A 25369-nucleotide genomic window follows, 5' to 3' on the forward strand; every position below is an offset into this window, starting at 1 on the left:
TGCTATTATCAGAAAGGAAATAAAAGCTACCATAATCCCCATCCCTGATGCTTCTTCATTTGAACACCTGATCTTTAAACTCTCTGGTCCCACTCCCCTGGTCACAGCCATCATCTACCGTCCCCCAAAGCCAAAACCCTCCTTTCTCTCCGACCTCTCTGACATTCTCACTCAGCTTTCTGCCATATCCCCATCTGTTCTCCTCTTAGTTGATTTTAACATTCATGTTGACGACCCGACCTGCAAATATGCCTCTGAATTTAAGGAAACCCTTCACTGCTGCAACTTCTCTCAACACATCAACTTCCCAACACACAGCCGTGGTCACATCCTGGACTTGGTCTGCTCCACTGGTCTCACCATCCATCATCTGTCCAGCCTCAATCTCCACATCTCTGATCACCTGGCCATCATCATGGACATCAACATCCCCGCCCAAAAGCAAAACACACAATAACCTACAGAAACCTCAAATCCATCTCACCTTCAGCCATCACTGCCTCCATTACCTGCAAGATGTCTGTCTCCCCCCCACACTTTCTGAAAACCCATCTGAACTTGTGGACTATTATAACAGCACCCTCTCCTTCTGTCTCAATGAACTGGCCCCCACAAAAACTAAAAATGTCTCTTTCATACACTCCGCCCCCTGGTATACCCCCGAACTCCGCCAAATGAAATCAAGGAAACGTCAACTTGAACGCCAACACAAGAAAACCACACTAACAGTCCATCTTCAAATCTACAAAGACTATCTCCAGCAGTACAGTAATGCACTCAAAGCAGCCCGGTCTAAATACTACTCACAACTCATTCAGTCTGGCTCCAGCAACCCCAAGCGTCTCTTCTCCACCATCAGCAAACTTCTCAAACCCTGTGACAACGCCACCTCGTCCTTCACCACCGAACAGTGCAACTCCTTCCTTTCGTTTTTCCAAACCAAAATCAGCAACATTTACAGCAATCTGACACCCACATCAGCACCCCCCACCTCCCCTCCTGGCTCCCCCCCTTCACCTCACAGCCCCTGTCCCACTTCTCCCCTGTGACCCCCATGCAACTGTCCCACTTCATGACTGGAATTAACTCCACCTGCACACTTGACCCAATGCCCTCCAAATTTGTTAAAGAGAGCCTCCCTGCCATCTCCCAGCTCATCGCCACCATCATTAACTCCTCCCTCAGATCTGGATCAGTTCCCCACTCTCTCAAACTGGCTGCTGTCACACCCATTCTCAAAAGACCTGGACTCACACTTGACATCATGTCCAACTTCCGGCCCATCTCAAATCTCCCCTTTCTGTCAAAAATACTTGAACCTGTCATTGCCTCACAACTAAAACCCCACCTCAGCTCCAATGACCTCTTTGAGCCATTTCAATCCGGTTTCCGATCAAAACAAAGCACCGAATCAGCTCTTCTGAAAATCAAAAACGACTTCCTCCTCTCCTCTGACTCCGGCAACCTGAACATCCTCATCCTCCTCGACCTCACCGCAGCATTCGACACCATCAACCACACCATCCTGCTGTCCCTCCTCAAATCATCACTCAACATCACTGACACTGCACTCTCCTGGCTGAAATCCTACCTCACCGACAGACATCAGTTTATCAACATCTGCACCTCCTCCACTGCTCCTCTGTCCCAAGGCATTCCCCAGGGTTCGGTGCTTGGCCCCCTCCTCTTCATCCTCAACATGCTCCCCCTTGGCAAAATAATTAGTCGCCACAACCATCACTTTCACTGCTACGCCGATGACATCCAACTTTATATCTCAACAAAAACCATCACCCCCATAACACACTCCACTCTTACCAACTGTCTCTCAGAAATAAAAGCATGGATGCAAACAAACTATCTCCAATTGAACAGTGCCAAATCAGACATCATCATCATCGGCCCCCCATCCCGTATCAAAGACATCCAGAATTTCAACTTCACCATTGACAGCCACACTCTATCTCCTCCCCCTCACATCCGCAACCTCGGAGTCATTTCCGACAGTCAGCTCAAATTCAACCACCACATAAATCACATCACCAGGACCGCCTTTTTCCACCTCAAAAACATTGCCCGTCTCCGCCCATCACTCTCCTCCTCTGCTGCTGAAACCCTGATTCATGCATTCATCACTTCACGACTCGACTACTGCAATAGCATCCTATGGCATACCATCCAACCTCCTCAATAAACTCCAACATATCCAGAACTCTGCTGCCCGCCTCCTCACCCACACCCGCTCCCGAGACCACATCACTCCCATCCTCCAGAACCTCCACTGGCTCCCCGTCCGTCAAATAATCCACTTCAAAGTCCTCCTCATTACTCACAAAGCCCTCAACAATCAGGACCCCCCCCCTACCTCACAGACCTGCTGCACCACCACACCCCTTCCCGCTGCCTCCGCTCATCAGAAGCCAACCTCCTATCCATCCCCACCCGCACCAATCACTGGACCTGGGGGGACAGAGCCTTCTCCGTCGCTGCCCCCTCCCTCTGGAACTCACTCCCACAACCCATCAGAGACTGCATCGACCTCACCACCTTCAAAAACCTCACAAAAACTCACCTCTTCAATCTGGCTTTTAATATGTGATTGTTTTTGTATTATTTTATATTTATTTGTTGTTCCTTTCTTCTCTTTTCTTTTCTCTTCACTATTATCTGTAAAGCGTCTTTGAGCACCTGTAAAAGTACTAACAAATTAAATCTATTATTATTATTTATTATTATCTGAAGCTTTAATACCCCAATTATAAAAACAATTATTGATAGGAATTCTTAAACAATTTTTTTTTTAACTTAAGTAGCAGAGACAATGAATATATGTTTTGTTTTGCTGATTTTTTGCATATGAAAAGGTTGCAACATGTATAATTGCCATGAGTAGCGTGTGAAAGAAGCTGCTGAATGTAGTCAGTTATTTAAAGGTATCCTACATCTTCTGTATATTTTGTCTGGCCCCTGTTCAGGTTAGCTGCGAAAACCTTTTAGAGTCCATTTGAGAAAATGGTTTTAAAAAACAAGATTTCTAAAAACTCCCCGGGGCAGACTTTGATTATTAATACCAGAGAACATGCATCAGGCACGAAAGCCATATCTTATGAATAGATCTTAATTCGACTTGTACTGCAGTACTCACTTTTGCAAGCACCAGGGCTTTTCACAGCCAATTGCTCACAACCACTCATAAAGCTGCGGAGTAACACCCAGTTGTTCGGCATGAACAGTTATTGACCTCAGCAGTAGTGAAACCCTGTACGATAATGGACAGGATAATGTAGAGTACAGCCACTGCAGCTGAATCCAGAGAGCTGCTAGGATCAGTGCCAGCTCCTTTTCCCTGACGCATTTAACAATACAGAATAGAAACCCATAAATCTAGAGCTGCATAGTATCCATCCACCTCTGTAAATAACATATATAACATTTGTCACGATTGGAGGTGCAGAAGTGTGTCTAGCAAACACTGATGTGGCTATGAATAACTTTTAGACACATTCTGCATTACAGTATCTGATCAATTTACATTGAAGAAAAGACCTGCTGTAGAATGAGTGCTGTTTCCTGAAAGAAGACGCTGCATGCAACTCACATACTGAGAGACGATCATGCTGAGACCTGTAACGATGCTTAATCAAATGCTCTTGCAGTAAAATGCACTTACCACATTGTCCCATTATCAACTCTAAAATGAGAATAGCTGCTCAGCATACCTTAAAATGGACCTATCATGCTATATTTGAATAATATATTGTAGGGCCATACCTATATAAAACATGTCTGCAAAGTTTTTTTTCAAAATACCAAACAGATCATGCATTTTAGCCATGCCTCATTTCGCTCTATTTTCTATTTTTTAGCCCTGTTTTTGCAAGGGCTGAATCTGTGAGAAGTGTTCTTCGCTGCTTTTGTGGCAGACTACAGCGCCACCTACAGGCCTGGCATATGTACTACAGCGTCTCCAGCGCTTTCGAGCGGCAATGGCCGTGGCTGTCTCCTCCTGATAGGTGGAGAGTTACCCATATAGGCGGAGTTCCTCGTTTCTGACGTCAGAGATATTTAAAATCTGTATCAATCTGTATCAGATCCGTTGTACCCCCGTTTTTATAGATTTGGGTACACATATTCATGTATAAAATACGTACAAAAGTGCATTTTGCATGATAGGTCCCCTTTAAGTGAGCCTGAGCCAAAGTTGTTGCTAACTTCTAGGCTAAGCTCTTCACTGTTATTTGTTATCCTTAATCATCATTTAATTATATGATGTGTCTCCCCCCTTTCTCACTGGCTAAATAAATGACAGAGCCAAGTCAAATGGTTAACAGAGAAAATAGGAAAGGACCCAGGATGGAACCTTGAGGGACCCCAGTGTTGAGTCGACAAGGATCTGACACAGTTCTATTTCGTATATGGCTTCGCCCTCTAAGGCTATCGCTATTGGGTAATCCCCCTGCGCCCCCGCGCAGCACTGAAACACTTGTAGTCCACGCCCACCCGCAAGGTGGGCCCCACCCTCGGGCCTCCTTCCGGTATAAATAGGAAGGAGGCCCGGCAATCTGCTCCCATATAAAATAACCTCTTTTTTTCAGCAAACCAGCACAGTTACTGAAGCACAGCAATTGAGAATCATCATGAGCAACACCTGCGTCCGTGATTGTCCCTCATGTGGCTCTGGGTTCATAATGAGTTATGACCTGCAGAGATAAAAGCAGTATGCGAATCCTGCCGGGGGTCAGAGCACGCGTACGCGGCTCTAAACCAGCAGGTAGCATGCACTGCGCTCGTCTCCCCTCGGGCGACAGGAAGCGGAGAGCGGACACTCTTGCTGCTGTGGCCGAGGAGGACGATTGGCCAGTCCAGGCTTACGAGCCCGCGGACGGGGCCTCGTGTCCCCGGGGCAGAGTGCCGGGCAGGAGTCTGAAGCAACACCTGCCCCGCCTCCCTCCACGGTTCACCATTCGGTTCTCCCCTCCCTCCTCTCCCCCGGACGGGGGAGACAGAGTCGGAGCAGGGTGCCAGCTTGGCGGCCGAACATGCTTTCCCCCTCTCCGTCACCACAGCGCGGCGGCGTCTGTTACGGAGACGGCCAGAAAAGTGCTACTGGACGCTCCAATCAGCCCGGACGGGCTGTTCGGACCCCAGTTCCACGCCATGGTGGAGTCCATGAAGACGGCCGCGGAACAGGTGGACGGCATTCGCCAGCATGTAGGCCTACAGCTGGCTCCAGTCGGCTGAGCTGCCACAGCGGCACCAACGCCCGCAGCAGCCGCGGCGTCCACGCCGGCTACAGGAGGCCGCAGGCGGAGAGACGCCCACAGCAACCGCCCCGGCGGCTGCAGGGGCTCCGTCCCACGTCTCCGCTCCCCCGCCACCCCAGAGACAGGGTCTCCCGGCGGCGAGTCAAAGGGGAGTGAGGCTCCCCCGCTCCTGGTCTGCTCCGCGAGAGCCTCCGAGGAAGCGGAGCCGGTAATTAAGCCGGCTGCCACTAATCTGTTGATTAAGTAGACAGCAGGGCTCCCTGCAGAAGCCTGCTGGTTTTAACCTATCGGTTAATAAACCTGCAGAGCTCGCGGCATTCCCCTGTCTGAGATACGCCTCCTACACACGGTCATAATAACCCATGAGCGCCAGTATAACACCTCATGTGGACAGCACTGCACACACCTCCACTCATTCCCTGAGCGTGTACACGCCTCATGATGACAGCCGGAGTGAAACGCAGCGTGTGGAGGTTTCCTCGCAGCCCTTTCGCCTCATGGGCAGCGGCGGCGAGGGCAATGGCGTGGCTTGTCACCATGACGACCATTACAGCACATCACAGAGAAGCCTCTCCCCCCAGCAGTTCCATGGGATACAAGAAACACTCCTGTCATCCCAGGAACAGTGTCTTGCGCGGTTTTTACCCCCGCTATTTTTCTAAATCTCCTCTGTCCTGTGTGCGCGCTGTCTTGCTATGTGGCGCGCACGGCTGCCTTGCGCCATTCTCAGCGCCTGTTTGTGCACTATAGAGAGCACTCGATCGGGCAACCTCTTTCTGCACAACGGCTGTCACACAGGTTGTGTGAGGCTGTGTCACAGGCATGTCTCCTCTGGGGTGGAGCCCCCGGAGAACATCAATGCGCACTCCACCAGAGGAATTTCCTCCTCCACGGCTTTGCACGGAGGAATGTGGAGTGGAAGATATTTGCACTGCTGCATCTTGGTCTTCCCCCTGTTTGTTTATTCATTTTTATTTGAGAGATGTCTCCCATTCCTCTCTGACACACCCTGTACTGGGTGTCCTGTCGGAGTGAATGACGTCAGGGAGCCAGCTGTGCGCCACTCTTCTGCCTCTCGGCATGCGGAGAGCGGCCCTTTTCCCCTCTTATAGGAGGGATGTTCCTTTTTCCTCTGACGTACTTTGTACGGAGTGCCTGGTCAGAGTGAGTGACGTCAGGGATCCAGCTGGGCGCTCTCCTACCTGTCTGACACACAGAGAGCTGCTGTTCCCCTTCTATGGTCGCTGCACAAGGTGGGACCTTTGTCTCTACTTTCTCACAGCGGCCGGTATGTATTGTTCCCAGCCTTCACCCCGTCGGGAAGATAGGCATGTTTTGCTATGTTCCAGGGACGGTGATGCGCCATTACGCATGGCACAACAGGCATGGGGTGTTATTTAGCAGGTGTGTCTGTGCTTCTAGTGCCGGGCGGACCCAGTGGGGCGCAGACTAATTCATGCTTCGCCCTTAACCCAATAGCGATAGCCTTAGAGGGCGAAGCCATATACGAAATAGAACTGAGGTTACCTACTGTAACCCCAGCTTCTATGAGTAAATGGCGCAGCCCTCTAAGCGCTGGGCCCCACTGGCTCCACGAATAGCTGAAGAAAAGTTATTTGGTATGGAAGCAGATTGCCGGGCCTCCTTCCTATTTATACCGGAAGGAGGCCCGAGGGTGGGGCCCACCTTGCGGGTGGGCGTGGACTACAAGTGTTTCAGTGCTGCGCGGGGGCGCAGGGGGATTACCCAATTGCGATAGCCTTAGAGGGCTGTGCCATTTACTCATAGAAGCTGGGGTTACAGTAGGTAACCTCAGTTTTCCCTCCTACTTGATTACCTGATTGTGTTCACCTGGTGCCCCTGTGTTTTCTCCTCCCTCCTCACCTGTCTCTTGTTTGTTTGATTAGTCCTGTGTGCATTTAGGTTCTGTGTTTTCTGTTAGTCTTTGTGAGTCAGCTCTGGAGAGTATAAACAACTTCTCTTCAGAATGTCGTCAGGATATTTTACATGACATTTTACACATCATGTTTAGGTTAGTTCATCTGGGAATTGTTGTGCAATATGTGTGGGTTCCAGCGCATGTGGGTATTAGAGGGAATGAAGTAGTGGATCAACTGGCAAAATGTGGTTTGAAAAAAAACCAGATTGATATTATGGTACCCATCAGTAGAGCAGAAGTCAAATCTTTTACAAAAGTGGTTATCAAGCAACAATGGCAAAAACTATGGGACAGTAACACCAAAGGAAGACATGTATAACAGCTACAAAGGGAAGTAGGAACAGGAAAAACTTGGGGGAGTAGTAGAAGAGAGCAGAGCATCAACAGCAGGATAAAATTGGGACACTCAGGATTAAACTCATCACTGCATCTGATTGGAAAACATCCAAATGGCAATTGTGATGGTTGCCAACAACCAGAGACAATACATCCTGATTTTTTTAGCTGCCCGGATTATAACAGACAAAGATTCATTCTGAAAACTGCACTGGAACAACTCAACGTCAAGGACATGGATTTCAAGTCAATATACGAAAGTAAATCAAGAAATGAAGCAAACAAGCTGATCTTCAAATTCCTCAAAAGCACTGATCTGAGGACAAGGATTTAGTATGAACATTTAATAACTCAACAGTAGGTGGCGATATATGCTCCAAGTGGAAGCGATTTGCCATTAAAGAGAAGAAGAAGAAGTCTTTGTGAGTTCCTTGTTGTTGTTGGACTGTGTTCACTGGGAAGAGTTCTGTATTTAAGCCTTAAAATAAAGGTATTTCTGTTTATCTGTATTTGGGTCCTGCTTACCTCACTCTACCCTGACAGAAGGAACTCACCAAGGATGGGCCCAGCAGATCCTTTTGAGTTGGAATTACTCAGTTTTTCCTTTTCTTTGGCTGGCTGCTCTGATAAGTGGAGGGGAGCGTCTGGAGTTCAGCAGCGAGAGGCTGCTCTGACTTCCTCTCGGTGTGTGATTCCCGGCCTGCTAGCCCCAGGCATGCTAGCTCCCTGCCTGCCAACTCCCAACCTGACACCATACGAAACTATAAGTGTTAATTGTGTCTAAATAATTCAAAATTAGGTATTTATATATCTAAGAATATGTTTTGGGGTATTGACAGTTCAGCTACCAATAGCAAGGTGATATTGACCATATTTCATATTTGCACATTTATATATTTGTAAAAATTGTACTGAAGGTTAGACAGGAAACCGGGTAGGGCCTACAGGAAGTAGGAGAAAGTGAACTGAATAGCATGGCAGTAGACACCGGCCCCGTCTCAGGTCGGTAAAATGAAATCCTTGCTTCCATCACTTGCGTCGTTTTCCCTCCCAGGCCCTCCCATTTGACATTCCTGCCCTCCCCCAATAAACACGTATTTTATTATTTATAAAAATTAAAAAATATATATATTTTATTTTTTTAATTATAAATAAACGGTGAACTTTTATGCTACGATGTATGTGATGTCAGATAGTAACTAAAACATTTTTTTTGCAGCACCTCATTTACCTCCATTTTTTTCACGACTAGTTGACTAGGGCCTACAGCGCCGACTAGTGGTTAAGGTAGTCGACTAGTCGACTAGTCGATTAGTTGGTGAAACCCCTAGTCAGCTGTCGTTGATATTATAGCTTTTTTAGCTGTCAATCAACTCCCTCTCTGAGGTGACTCGATTCACTCCACAGCATGTCCGAGTGCAGTGCATAGAAATAAACCATGCCCAAGGTGGGCTAAACATTTCATCCTCTCCGTCTATTTCTTTCTGAGTGCAACGATGAGGAAGCTGCCATCCTTAACCAGTGTGCCTTGCTCGTGATTTACCAGTATTTGTGCTGCCACGCACACAATGTTTCAAGAGTGGTTTCTATGTTGCCCTTTATATTTGTATGTATTTGCGATAAGTGTGCGTCTTTACCATAGGTCTTTACGCAATGCTGTTGGCCTTGCTGTTTGATATATATTGTGCCGCAGGCCCGCAGCACATGACGGTTTTGTGTGCCCCCCCATGAAAATAATATGCCCTCCCTTTAGATGTGTTCTGGCGTCGGGTCTGACCCCTGCCACACATTTACTGACACAAACATTTGTATCATCTGTTGTAGACCCCAATAAATAAAATCAAATAAGAACTCATTCTCAAAAAAGATAAACGCCATTCTTAAAATGCATAAACGAACAATTGTTTGATTAATATTGATTAGAGTGCACAATAGAAATAAAATAATCGAGAGAAGAAAAAGATATATATTATCTATCAAAACCCAGTTAGATTAACATTCATTGGATTGCACACTTTGGTTGTTTGTGTGGATATGTAGCACATTAACATTTTAATAGCACTTAATGACTGACTGAATGGAAATGACAGTAAATGAAAATATAAAACGAAAAAAGCGATCATGAAATTTTTTCCAATAAGTGAATAAAATTATGTTTGACCACTTTGTTGTTCAGATCACACATTTGTAACTAAATGATACATGAATTGAAACAAAACACAGTTTAAACTGATGAGTGACTCTCGTGAGTTTCATCTATTTTCTTCACTCCGCTGCTCTCATGTCAAGAACAAGAAGCATGAGATCAGTGCATGCACTGCATCGTCCAATCAGTGAGCGATACACAGTAAGGGGGCGGGGCGAGTATCTGAGGATTTCATCGGAGGATGGACTGGTGGTTCCTCGATTATCGCTCCTCCATTATCGCTCCTCGCTCCTCAATCCTCGGTCCTCCGGCAGAAATAAGAGCCATGGGACGGTACTCAAGGTGGCGCAGACAAATCAACTTCCGGTGAGACCGAGGAGCGAGGAAATGAAAATAGTCGACCTGAGACAGGGCCATCCATGAGTAGAATGCTACTAATTTTCCCTTTGGAACCTGAAGAGTAAAAGGGTCAAGTCCTTCCGAAAGCAATGACTGTAAGTGTAAGTGTAAGCCTTACACTTACAATGTAAGGATTAGTAACATGTTTTGAGTTTGTGATGACATTTGGATATGTTTAAACGGTTTAAACACAAGAGAGGTTTCTCAATACTCAAATTTCCCCTCCTCGACACCTCTCCTCGAGACTTGGTGCCGCCCACAGGAGATGCGAGCGGAGGACTGAGGAGGGGAACCGAGGAGAGAGGAGTGGAAGCAGCAGGCGGTTAGAGAAATGAGAACTCCTCTCCTCTGAGCGGTCATTTTAAAGAGACGTCCATTAATGATGACAGGAGGCACAGCAGCACTCTGATGGACAGATGTGTTCATGACAACTTATATATATTTACTTTTAATTCATTGACAATAATGATATAATGAGACAATAGCAGGCTACAGATGCGGACATATACACACACACATATATTTATATAAATATATACAATTTCAGAATCCAACGAGTATGAGAGCACTCTCATAATAACGTAACACAATCAGAGACTGGATATATCCCCCCCCCCCCCCCCCCCTCTCTCTGGTCGCTGAAATGGGGAATTGAAATTACGGGCCAAAAGTTGTACAAGTATTAAAAGTAAGCATAGGACACCAAACCAACTGAGACCCATCTGTCCGCCGCATCTACGCACTGTACAACACATACCTACACACTGTACCACCCAGGGCCGGCCCTAGACTTTTGGGGGCCCTAAGCGAGCTTTGGCTTGGGGGCCCCCCTCACTCTAGCGCGTTCTCACTACACACAACACGGAACCAACTTTTGTCTTATGAAGTTAGCATGAGCACACATATTGTATAAATAAGCATGTAAACTCTGTGGACCTAACATCCTCTAGGGGGGTTCCTCATCTCCGCTAGGGGGGTCCGGGGGCCTGCTCCCCCAGGAAGATATTTTTTTAAATAATGAAGTTAAAAGCATCAATCTGGTGCACTTTGAGAGCAAAATTAAGAGATCTATGGATACATCTCTCAACATCCATATGAAACAGAACTGTAAACAGATTTTATTTTTCTTATATTTTACAAATCACTCCCCTTTTAAACTGTATTCTTGTTCTTCCTGTCGCTGTCAATAGGAATATCATTCAGAAGAATTATAATTTCATGTAAAAATCTGTCACAAAAAGAGGTTGCACATTTAAATTCAGGTGTTGTTATGGTAACGTCAGTGGCCAAACAGCCACATTTACTACTGCAAATACGTTCAAACATGCTGTCGACACGTAAAGCACCATTTCGGCTGACCTTTTCTCAGAAATACTGTCACATAACATAATTTCATTGCTAGGTTGATGCTTAGCTAAGCTAACTATGAAACGCTTTAACTGACAGAACTCAGTATCAACTGTGTACTGTAAGGTAGCTTCTAGCTTCATCGAACAGTAAGTCAACATTTTCCAGAGCGCTTTCTTTGAAATCACCAGGTAACGCTAAAAAACATTACATTTAGATTGTATGACTAAGTGTTTATTTAATATATCTGGCTAGCTATAGCTACTTGCTAACGGTTTAGCTTACTCCCGCAATTCAAAGTAACTTCAACGTAGCTGTAATTTATGCTTTGCTTACATGTTCGCATATCTTGGAAGTTTACTGACATTTACATACCATTTACCTGGCTCAATTGGTGGCTCTGGGGTTGTTGTGTGAGCCACCACTTGAGAATTGTCGTCTTTTTTAAGAAAATATGTTCTTATGTCCATCTTTGAGTCCGACTGGCAGTTTAAACATTGTCACAGCTCACACGATAGGTACCTGTCAGCCAATAACACAGATGTTTATTTCCATTCAACTCTCTGGTTGGTCTAGTGCAGGGGTCGGCAACCCGTGGCCCACGGGCCGCATACGGCCCTTTAAGCCCTCTGCTCTGGCTCCCTTGAGCTTAGACAAAAATAAGAAGCAAATAAAATAAAAGTACTTGTTGGACTATTTATATTTTGTTGCACGGTTGAAAATGTTTCGTATCTTGTATTTTGAGGTGATACTGTGACACATAAATTAAAAAAAAAACGGTTTTAATTAGGTCAACTAAAATATGCGTCACATCCTGCTACGGTCCCGCGCGAGCGCCTTTTCTTGGAGGCACTCGCGCGGGAACCCCCGGCTCGATGAGCGAACTATAACTGGACGGCCTACCTGCCTGTCAGCCTTCCATCTCTGTTCCATCTGTGCACAAACTTATCTCGTGGCCTCATTGATGATGCACGTTCGTATGTGTTGGAGGAGGGACTCTGTAAGAAAGTCTGAAGGAAGAGGCCTATTTTTTCCGGTTGTTTATTTTCAAATTCTAGCGCGCTCGAGCTGGTTTCTCCATTCTTACCTACCCTACCTTTAACTCTTTTTTAGGGTGCAGCTATATGTTTTATTTATTTCAAAGTGGGCCCATTTTAATAATATTTTTTTTTCCTTCAAATGTTCAGAGGACTCCCCAAGTGCTGTGTTTACTTATTTTAAAGTAGGCCTGTGTATTATTTGTAATTCTCCTTATAGGAGTTCTTTGTTTCTTATTTGAGGTTAACAGTTGTATATAATGTAATAAATTGCCTAATAAATGCAAAAAAACTGTAGTTTTTGTCTGATATAACAATAAATACAACTTTATTAGCTATCAAGCTATGAAATATGTTTTGCGGCTCCAGACAAAAAAATTTGGGAGAAAAAGGAGCAAAATGGCTCTTTTGGTCAAAAAGGTTGCAGACCCCTGGTCTAGTGTCTTGCCTCTGTTGCATTCACTGAATACGGGAAATTACATTTCTGCCGTCCTCTCTAGTGTCATGATGAGGTTCAGGTAAAGCATGGTGGATGTATTATATGATTGACTCAATAATATAATACATGACTTTGAGAGTAGGCAATCTAGGCATATTAACACAATTAATTAAACATATTTATCACGGCGACAGTGTACTGAGATTATTATTATTTATTTATTTTTCTCATTTTTTTTTGCTAGGGGGCCCTTGTGGCTGCGGGGCCCTAAGCGGCCGCTTATGTCGCTTAATGGGTCGTGCCGGCTTTGGTACCACCATACTTGCCAACCCTCCCGATTTTCGCACTGCCCTCTCCCGGTTTCCTCCCGGGGTCGTATTTCTCCCGCATCCCCCCCCCCCCCCCCCCCCCCCCCCGTTTTGAAATGCTCCCGATTTCTGAGGTCTCAAACACCTACACCAGGGGTTGCCAACACGTCGATCGCGAGCTACCAGTAGCTCGCGGAGGTTTTCCGAGTAGCTCACCAGAGGGCGCTAAAGTGCAGTTGACATGTTGAGACATATTTATTTATGTAGTATATTTTGAGAGTAAGAAAGATAGAGAAAAAGAGATGTAAGATGCAGTCATGACAACTGAGGAAGGTCCGTCAAAGAAGAAATCTAAAATATACTACTTTCATGACGAGTGGGAACATGAATTTTTATTTACGAGCATCAAAGACAAGTGTGTGTGTTTAATTTGTGGCTCGAGTGTTGCGGTGGGGAAGAAGGGAAATGTCGAGCGGCACTTCACAAAACTTCACGAAAACTTTTCAAAGGAGTATCCCGCCGGCAGTTGCCTTCGCGTTGAGAAGGTACAACAATTAAAAGCTACGCTACAAAGGCAGCAGTCATTGTTCACGAAGCCTGCCAAGAAAGCTAGCCTAGCTACAGAAGCATCGTTCCGAGTCGCTCAGTATTTGGCAAAGAACAAAAAAGCTTTCACTGATGGAGGTGTTCTTAAGGGAGCGATGTCTGTTATGGCAGAGACTTTGTTCAGAGACCACAAGAGCAAGTCGGAGATAATGTCTGCCATTGACGATGTGCAACTGGGAAACAACACTGTGGCGAGGAGAGTGTCGGCGCTGTCAGTGGATGCCATGGGACAGTTGGAGCGGGACATGGTCAGGTGCAAGTGGTTCTCCATACAGTGCGACGAGTCGGTGGATGCGAGCGACACAGCTCAGCTGTCTGTGTTCATCCGGATGGTGTTTGAGGATTTTACGGCGAAAGAGGAATTTCTGACACTGCTTCCACTCAAAACAACAACAAGAGGTGTGGACGTGTATAATTCTATTAAGAATTATTTCATAAATAAAGGCGTGCAAATGGAGAAGCTTGTATCCATAACAACTGATGGAGCCCCGGCTATGAGAGGTCGCCACAACGGTTTTATCGCAAATTGTAAGTCAGATCCATATTTCCCACGTTTCCTGAGTTACCATTGCATCATTCACCAAGAAGCACTTTGTGCCAAAGTTATGGACTTCAATCACGTCATGAAACCTGTGATACAAATAATAAACTCTATCCGAGCGAAGGCAAAGCAACACAGGAGCTTCAAAGTTTTTCTTGAGGAACTGTCAGCTGAATATGGAGATCTCCTTCTCCATGCTGAGGTGAGGTGGTTGAGTAGAGGGAAAATCCTACAGCGCTTCCTCTCCTTGCTGAATGAGGTAAAGCTCTTCATGGAAGAGAGGGGGGAGGACACCTCCATCTTATCTGATGCTGGTTGGGTACTTGACCTGGCCTTTTTGACTGATCTGACAGGAAAATTAAACCAGCTTAACCTCCAGCTACAAGGCAATGGCAAAACAGTATGTGACATGATTAGTGCTGTAAAGGCCTTTAAAGCAAATCTGTGTCTATATCTCCAGCAAGTAAAGGGAAATAAATTGCATCATTTCCCCTCTGTTCAAAAAGTACTGAAGGAGAATAAAGCTGCTGCTGGCTTTCTTGACTTATCAAAGTACTGTGACTGCTTAACTAAGCTTGGGCAGGAATTTGAGGACAGGTTTCTTGACTTTAAACAGCTTGAGCCCTGTGCACGTTTCCTTGCTAACCCATTCAACATCGTGGATGTTACTGACATGTCTGAGCAACTGGCCAGCCTTTTCAGTCTCAGTGCTTCAGAGTTGGAGCTGGAGATAATCAATCTCCAGAATGACATTCAGCTGAAAGCACATCAGATGGACAAAGATTTCTGGAGGCTATTGGACCCAGAGAAATTCAAAAACATTCAAACTGCTGCACTGAAACTGTCCTGCTTATTTGGGTCAACATATCGCTGTGAATCAGCATTCTCTGATATGAACTTTATCAAATCCAAATTCAGGACAAGACTTACTGATGAACACCTCAATGACTCAATCAGAGTGAATTTGTCAGGATACACACCCCAGTACAGTGCTCTGGTGGATGCTATGCAGTGCCAGGTGTCACATTAGCTGAGTCAGGAGAAAGACAACAATGCAGTGACAGACTGAATGTTTGAAGACATATGTTTGCTTGATGCAAGTTGAGAAAAGCACAAGCCATATTCCCCTTTTACATGTGAAACAAATTTGTGAAATGCTTGAAATAATTTAAATTATAGAGCTAGAAATGTTATTATTACAATTAGGAACTTTGCACTCTTATCTGTAAAACTGTTTACTGTAGTTATTGATGTTAAAGCAGAACTCAGTATTGCATGGTGATTATTTGTCTTTTTTTCTCTTCATGAGAAAGTCAAGTTTATTCATGTTAATGTTAATGTTTCTGCTCTTGAGTCACGAATGTGATATGTGCACTGAAATCTATATAAAATAACATGAGTAGCTCTTGGCCACTTTCTTTTTTCAAAAGTAGCTCCCGGTTAGAAAAAGGTTGGAGACCCCTGACCTACACACACACCTACTGCTCCTAAAGCATAATCAGGCTACAGCCGTTGTATATTTTATTATGTGAATCACTAAATGGTCTTAGAAAAATATCGACTCTTTGTTTGTAGATATCTACTAAACTACAGCATACAAATACAGAAAGTAATGTAGTAGGCCTGTTATACTGAGTGATATATATTGTGTACACACTGCTCTGCTTTCTGCACAGACCTCACAGCTGTTCTCCCTGTAAACATCGCGTTGCGATGAAAGCAGTTACCAATATAATATTCAAGGGATTTGAGTATCGAGAAACCTCTAATGAGAAAATGCGTTAGTATTTGCGCTAGCATTTGCGTTAGCATTCGCGCTAGCGTTAGCATACACGGTAGCGTTAGCATACATCCTAGCGTTACCCATACTAGCCTGCGTGCTTATTGCACAGCTAGTATTAGCTATATTTACCTCATGTAAGAGATCAAGTGCCTTGTAACTTATTTGTTTATAGTTTCACACACGTTTGAATGTCAGTGGACTGCAAATAAGTCAATAAAGGAGCATGGCTACTCATTCCCTGGCTCTCAAAACAGTTTGGCTGGCTGTTTAATCTATGTTCACACTAAGATAGAGAGTAACAGTACACCTGTTGTTTAAGTACAAGCAGGTCACACAGTATGATCACAAATACATACAATCTGTTTTTATTAAAACGTACAGGCTGCATTATGTGTTCTCAGCCTTGGTCAAACTTGACATGTTTTGGTATGTGTCTGAACCTGTCTTTAGTGGTTAATAAAACATATTTTAACGTGAGCCTACTTTGTTCATGTACTGTTGAGGTTAATTTCAGTAGTTGTGTGCTATAATGTATACAAAGTGTGAAGAGGAGGCAACTTTAGAATAGGGAACATGTTCAGGTCAATTAGAGTCAAACTAATAGCTTATTGGTTATGAACAAGACTTCACTTTAAAACAGGGAACATATTCTTAAATAGAAATACCTAATTTTGAGTTATTTAGACACAATTAACACTTATAGTTTCATGTCTTGTTAATAAGTGTTATTATTGTAGAATTACTATTCTTGTGGTACTATGCCTTATTAGGCCCATATTGAGCAGAGCATATTGAGACCAAAACTCATGTACAACAACTTCCTTACTTGCAATAAATAAGCACTAATTAGAGGGTTAATGAGGAAAAACTCTCTGGCTTATTACTTGTAGAATAAGGCACTAATAAGTGTGTTATAATGACTAATAAAGAGCCAATATACTGCTAATATGCAAGTTAATTAACAACTAGTTGATGGTTAATTTGTGTACCTTAATATATATAAAGTGTTACCATACTTTTTGTATGATCATTTTTTCGATGTATTGTAAAAATGTCAAGGCTAGGACTTAACATTTGTGGCAAATCTTAATGACAAGTTGGAACTTCCCAATCAGAGTTTGACTCTCTGTAAATAAAGTTGATCTGGTTTGTCCTTGTGTGATTGCCCTTCAGCCGGCCACAGAGCCCAGCACAGAGTGTGGCATTTTACACTGAGAGTCCATCTGCTACAATGGACACTTGCAGGGCAGATGATGTGTTATGCTTACTCCTGATATTAGCCTGTGCCCTTTCCCGTCACCTCAGCAAAACTCATTCACTGTGCAGATGCACTCACTGCAGAAAAGAAGCCACCATGTTGTGTAGCAGGATGATCTGGATAAATACTCTGAGAAAGTTAAACCTGGGCAGGGTGGTGATGACACATGTTCTATTCAACTTCTTTAAATGATGGTAATCTACTTATATTGAATAACAAATGAATTTGCAAGATCTATACAAATACCTGACTGTTGCAGTGTGTCATTGAAGAAGACGGTTTAGCATCTGGTACAAAAAGACTAGCAGCGTGGTGGACATACAGTATTTGCTTTTGATGAGTAGTTGTGTTTTTTTTTTTTTTTTTCATAGCCTAATGTTACCTTACTGTCAAGTATATCATAGGTTTGGAGTTCTAGGTGAACTCGATGGAGACATTGTCTGTGGTTTGTAATAATGCATTTGAATTCAAATGTAATTGTTAAAGAGTGACGTGAAAAAACAACATACTGATGATTTTCATTGAAAACACACCAGCATACAGTTCCAGGTTTTCTTTTCAATGACAAATAGAACAGTGAGTAAAACAACAAAGTATTACTCATTGTCCTGGCTCCAGAACAATCAATGTTAGATTCTGCTGAGAGAACAAACTCTGAAACACATAATGGTAGCTTGTTGCCTAATAACTTTCAGCAGTGATTTCAAGGACATTTCCAAGGAAAAGAGCCACTGTGACCTGCCATCTTGAATCAATTCAACATGCACACTTCAATCCTCCATGGATGCTAGCAAAGCCCTGCAATTAAATTAGACCGTATCTTGGCTGTGCTCAAGAGAAATACATACAAACATAGCATGATGCTCAGAGTATACTGATTGGAAACTATATTATAAGCTAAATGTTATAAACCTGCATGTTGTAATTCCCTTAAATGCTGGCCCATCCCTTCAAGAAGCTGAATCCAAATGACAGAAAGACAGAATCCTCAACAACCACAGTGAGACCAAGATGTGATGTGCCTCTATCTCTGCTTCTCTCCCCAGCACTCTGTGGAGGCTGTGAATGCTGGAGTGAGCCCCATAGGTGATACCTCCTACAACTCCAGCCACTGGGATCTGGGAAGTGCCTTCTTCTTTGCTGGGACTGTCATCACAACAATAGGTAGGTTACTGTAACTATGGCATTATTCATTGGCTCACATTTAACAGGTTCATTCAGTTTTCTGTAGGGAATTTACTGTTTCTTGCTTTGCGTGATGGCTGTACAAGATTAGTATTCCTGTACTTATTTCTGTAAATGTATACATTTGGATATGTGCCAACTGAGTGCAGCAGCAGGATTAGTACGTGACCAGTGGTATGAGTATGTTTTATATGTAGTTTGATGAATGCCATAGGTATTCAAATGTTCATTATTTTCATTCAATGTTAGTCTTCTAAATAAGATGTGCTGTGGCAGACCATAGGAGACGTAGGCAAAATGTACAATATACAGTAATATGAGACTCTGAGACAGTTTGACAGCAAGTGTCTTCAATAAAGAATATTGGGAAAATAACTCTTCCCACCTGGGGTCTTTGTCTCTTGTCCTCTGCAAAGTATAAGGCTGTTTATTTGTCCTGTGGGCAGAGCATGGTCTTTCTCTTCACCTTTGTTGGGACCAGCCAGGAAAAGAAACAAAGAAAGCATGGACAATACTTCCAATGATTTCCAGCCTTGTTGAGGATTGTGTTATGTTCGCAATACATAAACTCACTTGCACTGACATTTATCATAACAGCCTCTTTTTTGTAGTCAAGGAAGTAAATAATTCTAGCTCTGCTGTTCACAAGTGGCAAAACCATGCTGTGTGGTAGCTCAGCAACTGATCAATGATGACCTGTCGGACTCCAGGTATCACCAGGCTATGTGCCAAGTGGCTGCAAAACATTGACGGCGTAGAACACTCCATCTGTCACCTCTCCCCCCCTGAGCTGAACTGATTTACCTTCAGCTGGTTTGCCACCTGTCCTCTCCTGGACAGGCCCTTTCAATATGCTCAACATTAAAATAAAAAGTGTTTGCAATTCCAAAAACAACATCTGACTTATGCTGTGACATCCTCTTTAGAGGTGCATTAATCTGTCACCAGGGAAAGTTTCCACCCAAGGAGGGACATTTGCAACTTGGTCGAATCCCATTTAATAGCCAGACATTCCTTCACTAGAATAGAAAATATAGAATAAATAATGTAATGTTTTATCATGTTGTGGCTAGCCTGGCCTGAGATAGCACTTCTCCAAGACCTGTACCCTAAGTGTCAGCTTAGACAATGAAGGTTCCTTAAAGTTGTGTCTACTCAGGACGGGCTCGCTGCTTGTTCCACTGCTTCAACACTTCAACTGACATTATATGTGTTTTTTTGTAATCATAATTTCATGCAAGGGGGCTACAAATGTAGCAAATGAAGCTCAGCGCAAGTTATTTCAGGAAGACTGTTTCCCATGCACTCATTCACAATTCTCTCTCACTCACTCGCCCTTTCCTTCAATAACCAAGGGCGCATCATACCCCCAGCTAAACCAATCAGTCCGTCTCATCCCCCAAAAGCTAATCACAGCACACCCGGCAAACCTTTAAATCTGCTCTTTTTCTCCCCTGCCAGCATTGTTCAGGAGAATTGATGCAACACTCCTCCACCTCCAGTTTCATCAGATCCAGGGCAAGGCTAGCCCAGAAGAGCCCACATCACTAAGGATTGTAATCCCCCTTCAGCACTTCACCACCACTAGTGTCTAGACCCCGGGATGGGGGTTCTCTTTTCCTAGTCGGCTTCTCCTCCCCCTAAATCCATCACAGTATGATGGGGTCTAATCTCCAAAATATATATTACCCCTTGGGCAATAAATATGTTATCAAACTTACGGAATAAGTCTCTCCTGATTGAAATGGTATTAGCCAACAAGTCCAAGGAATAATTTGACGAGTCGCTTAGTTGCATTTTTCCAAGTTGGGGTCATTTAAAGGACAGCCAACCCTTTTGCTCATCAAACTCTCATCTAGCCCAGGGTCTTCTTCCCCATTGGTCTCTTCTCGGGGAGGACAATCAACACCTGTCTCCCAGAGGCTGCTGCCCATTCAAGGACCATCTGTCTTTCCGAGTGCTTCAGTTCTTCTAGAATGGTGTCATCGGTTATGGGCCCAAAAATACTTTAAAATAAAGGGGCAGGACCCCGCTGGATAATTTTTCCTCAACAATTCACTCGCAGGTGGCCCTTGTGGTTTGTACTTGGTTACACTGGTGTTGTACTTCTGGGACTCTCCATGATGCAGATAACTGTGATAGGGGACACAAAGCCTATTGAGCAGTTGAACACTTTCAACGCATCTGATTTATTAAAGGTCATCACAGGCAGTGGAAGGTCATCTCTAGGTTGCACTTCCTAAGCCTTGTGCCATGTGGCTGCAATACCTTGTCTGGGTAAAAACTTTGGGAACTAACCCCTGTGCTGTACTTTCCAAATGTCCCCTGGTTTGTCACAGTGCATAGTCCTGCCCTGACTCTAATATGGAGAAATAGTAGGCAATGACTGGTTTTAAGATTGACTTAACAGCAGGCTGCTTGCTCTTGGGTAATTGGGATCAAACATCTAGTTATTTTGTTTGCATCATGTTGTCGTGTAAACCCTCTTGTTGTCTCCGTTTATTTCACCAGGTTATGGTAACATTGCCCCAAGCACTGAAGGAGGGAAAATCTTCTGCATTCTGTATGCAATATTTGGAATCCCGCTGTTTGGATTTCTCCTGGCAGGCGTCGGGGATCAGCTTGGTACCATATTTGTCAAAAGCATTGCCAAGGTGGAGAAAATGTTCCGGGTGAGTCTCAAAATAAATATCCTATCATTAAATGTGCTTTGTAAAAATAATATACTTAAGGAATTTACTTTTTTTATTTGGTCCATTGGTTTTACATAAGGACAAGAGTAAAAGAGAGCACATGAAACCTGTTGAGGAAAATATTTTCCACTGCCTTTTACCCAGTTTATCACTCTTCTTCTATAGTCAGCGTTCAGACATGCGACCTCGGTAGCCACTTTCTCTCTTTATAAATAGTTTTGTCTAGAACTAGATAAATACATGGGATTTTGGAATATCTTCAGAATTGGTTAGGCAGGAGCTCTGTCACCTTGTGGCTGCAGCAAATGTCTTTGTCAGTTCTTTGGCCGTGACTTCCAATACATTCTTCAGTTTCTGCCATCAAGTTGAGCTCTCCTGTGTTCTCATTGTTTTTCGAGTCCATGCTCAAGAACTTACCATTTCAACACCCAGAAATAAGTATGTATTATTGTTATCACTATCCTTATATTTTGTTACTGTGACTTTGTATTCCTTCAGAATAAGCACAACCAGATCAGTCAGACCAAAATCCGCGTGGCCTCCACCCTCCTCTTCATACTGGCTGGTTGCATCTTGTTCGTCACTGTCCCGGCTGTAATATTTAAACACATTGAGGGCTGGACGGCTCTGGAGTCAACATATTTTGTTGTCATCACTCTGACAACAGTCGGAATAGGTGACTATGTGGCAGGTGAGAGCTTACCATTCACAAAAACATTAATGAATGTAAATGTCCTGATCACCTTCTTTTTTTTTTGCGTATTATAAATCACCCCAAAAAATATCTTAGCACAGTTCCGTACCTCGACACAAACTGATGAACCCAAATGCACGACCCAGAGACAAGAAGTCTTGAATGTAATAAAAAAGTGTATTTATTTAAAAAGATCAGGTAATCCCTCTTAACAGAGTAGGTAGTGGAAATAACAGAAAGCGCTCACAAGGAGGAAAAAACTAGCGTAACAAAAAGAGAACTTAATAAAAACGTAAGTCTAACAAAACATAACAAAACCTGACATGAGTGAAAAGCGATCCTTTCAGAGCTGAGGCTTGGCACGGCCATTCAGGGAAACAAACAAGACGAACTGACACAGGACATGGGAGAGACAGGACTATTTAAACATGAGGTGAGTGGGAATTGGTGGAAACAATCAGTGGCAGACACTGATGATGGCGGGAAAAACACACAAGGGGAGGAAGAAAACAGGGCCTGAAATGAAAGACAAGAGGTAAATACAAAATAAAACAGGAAATGACGGACAAAATACATAAACATAACTAACACATTTGACGAGACACAACAATCACTAGAAATCCAACACACATATAGCCACCCAGCAGGTGTATCTCTACATACACAGGTGGTCCTATCAGACTATCCTAAGGAAAATATGCAGGTAAATGATGCCACAATGATAGCAACAAGTACATACTCATTCAAAGCATTTATGGTCAATAATCAATATACAATAGGAGGTGTGTGGCGCAGTGGACTAGTGCGTTGGTGTTCTGATCAGGGGAGCACAGGTTCAAACCCCACTGCAGTCAGCATGTCGTTGTGTCCCTGGGCAAGACACTTCACCCGAAATTGCTCCTGTGGGGATTGTCCACAGTATTGAGTATGTAAGTCGCTTTCGATAAAAGCGTCTAACATGTAACAATACATAAACCTGGTTAATGTTCAGCGATGTGAAATTGTATATAATGTGTAATGCATTTGTATTACAAGCAGTTTATTTACTTTGTTGGCTTTAAATCTTGGTACTGATTTATGAGACTTGTTTAGGTAGCTATGCTAACATCATCCACTTACAGTTTTTCTCTATTGCTAACACACTAAAATTATACATAAAACACAATTATTTTAACTGACACTCAAAGAGCAAAACACCAGCTCAAATCTCCAAAACTCTAAACACGTTTTCAGCTTTTCACACAATTTGCAAATCAACATGGCACTTTTCGCAAACCACTGCACACGTTTCTCCATGTAAGACACAGAAATCTGACATAAAGTCACGTGTTAGCAGGTTTAAAACACTGATATTCAAAATGCCTCACACATGGACCAATGATCAAGAAACACGTTCCACCTGACCAAACACCTGATAGCATAATCGTTGGCTCATCAATCAGGATGTTAGCACTATAAAAAGACCACAGGTGAGTACTTTCTTACAGCATCAATGGAAGCCAACATGGAAGCAAGAACAAGAGGAAGAGGAAGAGCTGGGCTGAGAGTGAGAGGAGGAGGAAGAGGTGGGTGAGAGTGAGAAGAGGAAGAATGAGAGGTAGAGGTAGAGCTGGAGGGAGAGGACGTTCAGAGGGTTCAGCCTAATCTAAGCCGATTTACTGTTGCCTCTGTAATCTGGACACTTAGACTTGAAAAGAGGTTAGTTACCAGTTTTTAGCTCTGCATAATTCATGATATATCAGTACTTATATCGGTTGTGTGAAACGTATTTATTTCATTACTGTAATTGAATTGTTGGCATGTTGCATACTATAACTGTACAAAAATCCTGCACAATTGACTGTGGTAGACTTACTTTTATTAAACACAGACACTGACCAACCACTATATCTTTGTTGTTTATCTGAAGGACTGAGAAACAAAGAGCTGGTGGAAGGCTAAGGTTTTTCAATGAGGCACAGGAAGCAGCAGTTACTAACTGGGTTTTGGCAAACAATGCATCACACTTAGAGAGATCTGAAGCATAGTAACTATGTGCTGAGATGCATGTTGCACAATGTTATTTTTGAATAAAATTGGATTTTTTTCAACAACTCATTTGTATTTTTTCATTTACTGTATTTCTGTAAACTCAAGCAATCTTTCTCTGCAGAAACCTCTATGTACAGAGCCTAGCCCATACAAGATGAAAGTGCTTTAGATTATGCTCAGCAGAGTGTAGTTGGGTGGTCAAACAATCCAGTATTATGAATGAAGTGTGTTATATTTGGTGCAAAAGTTTGCATTTGGTAAGTGTTAATGTAGTTTTGAGTGCAGTTCTTCACTTAGCAGGAGAAATTAGGTGTTTTGCACTTTGGGTGTGTGGTTTTGTGAATTGTGTTTAGTGTTCTGAGAAACTGAGCAATTAAAAAAAAAATGTGTGTTAGCAATCAAGAAAAACTGTAATTCAAGACAACTTTATATACATCACCATGTTGCCAAACATTGTCAATTAAAACTGAAAATACATATCAATGTAATGGGAAATATGCATCAGGGGATCTTACTTGTGTGCCAGTCAGACAGTGAATTACTACTTTCTAGCTGAGCTGCGGTTGGAAAATGGTAGGCTATAAGTGAGTGGAACATCAGCAGTGTGAGCTACCACTCTAGAGATTGGCAAATTCAGCCACGAACCACAGAAGCAACTAATTGAGACCATCTCACTCTTGAGAACAGGATACAGATGGAGAAGTCATTCTTCTATTCAATCTGGCTGCATAATAATAAAAACCACTTGATTACAGCTTTAACAAGCATTGCTAAGGAAAACAGTGTCGTAAACGATGACATGATGACGTGGCTCCTACCAGGCTCTAGTTGGTGGAAAAGCGAACTGGTTGCAGTTGGGTCATACGCTAAACCGACTGATCCAAACTACTGCCGGCATGGAACTTGAAAGGAACTCTTTCCAGTGGAAAAGGGGTCATTTAGTTGAGTTTAGGTCCCTGGTAGGCTCCACCGCATCTTCCTATTCTATAGCTATGTCCGTAATCATACAACCTTACACAGGTTACCACAATTACTGACCCTGACTTCAAAAGAAAACACAACTATCTGTGAATTTCTCTGACCTTAACTCTCGTTCAGGTGGAACCGACACTGGCAGCAGCAGAGTGATTACAGTACATTTCTTCAGTCATTTATGTCTTGTTTTCTGATTAGGGGGAGACAGAAGGATTGAGTACCGGAAGTGGTACAGACCACTGGTGTGGTTCTGGATCCTGGGGGGTCTGGCCTACTTTGCTGCAGTGCTGAACATGATCGGGGACTGGCTGAGGGTGCTGTCCAAAAAGACAAAAGAAGAGGTATGCGGAATGATGTTAATACTATGTTATATTCTTTACCTGAATAG

At 43.5% G+C, this 25369-nt stretch overlaps 1 protein-coding gene across 1 annotated transcript in view; it reads left to right on the plus strand.

Moving 5' to 3' along the window:
- The window catches only part of kcnk10a (potassium channel, subfamily K, member 10a), a 41710-nt gene that overhangs the window by 11290 nt on the left and 5051 nt on the right, over nt 1–25369 (plus strand). The window contains exons 3-6 of the mRNA XM_079643083.1: nt 18450–18567; nt 21100–21260; nt 21780–21972; nt 25180–25322. Of these exons, the coding sequence (XP_079499209.1) occupies nt 18450–18567; nt 21100–21260; nt 21780–21972; nt 25180–25322 (615 nt within the window). The remainder of the gene's footprint in view (nt 1–18449; nt 18568–21099; nt 21261–21779; nt 21973–25179; nt 25323–25369) is intronic.

This window comes from Notothenia rossii (assembly GCF_949606895.1).
Source record: "Notothenia rossii genome assembly, chromosome: 8".
NCBI classification, from domain to species: Eukaryota; Metazoa; Chordata; class Actinopteri; order Perciformes; family Nototheniidae; genus Notothenia; species Notothenia rossii.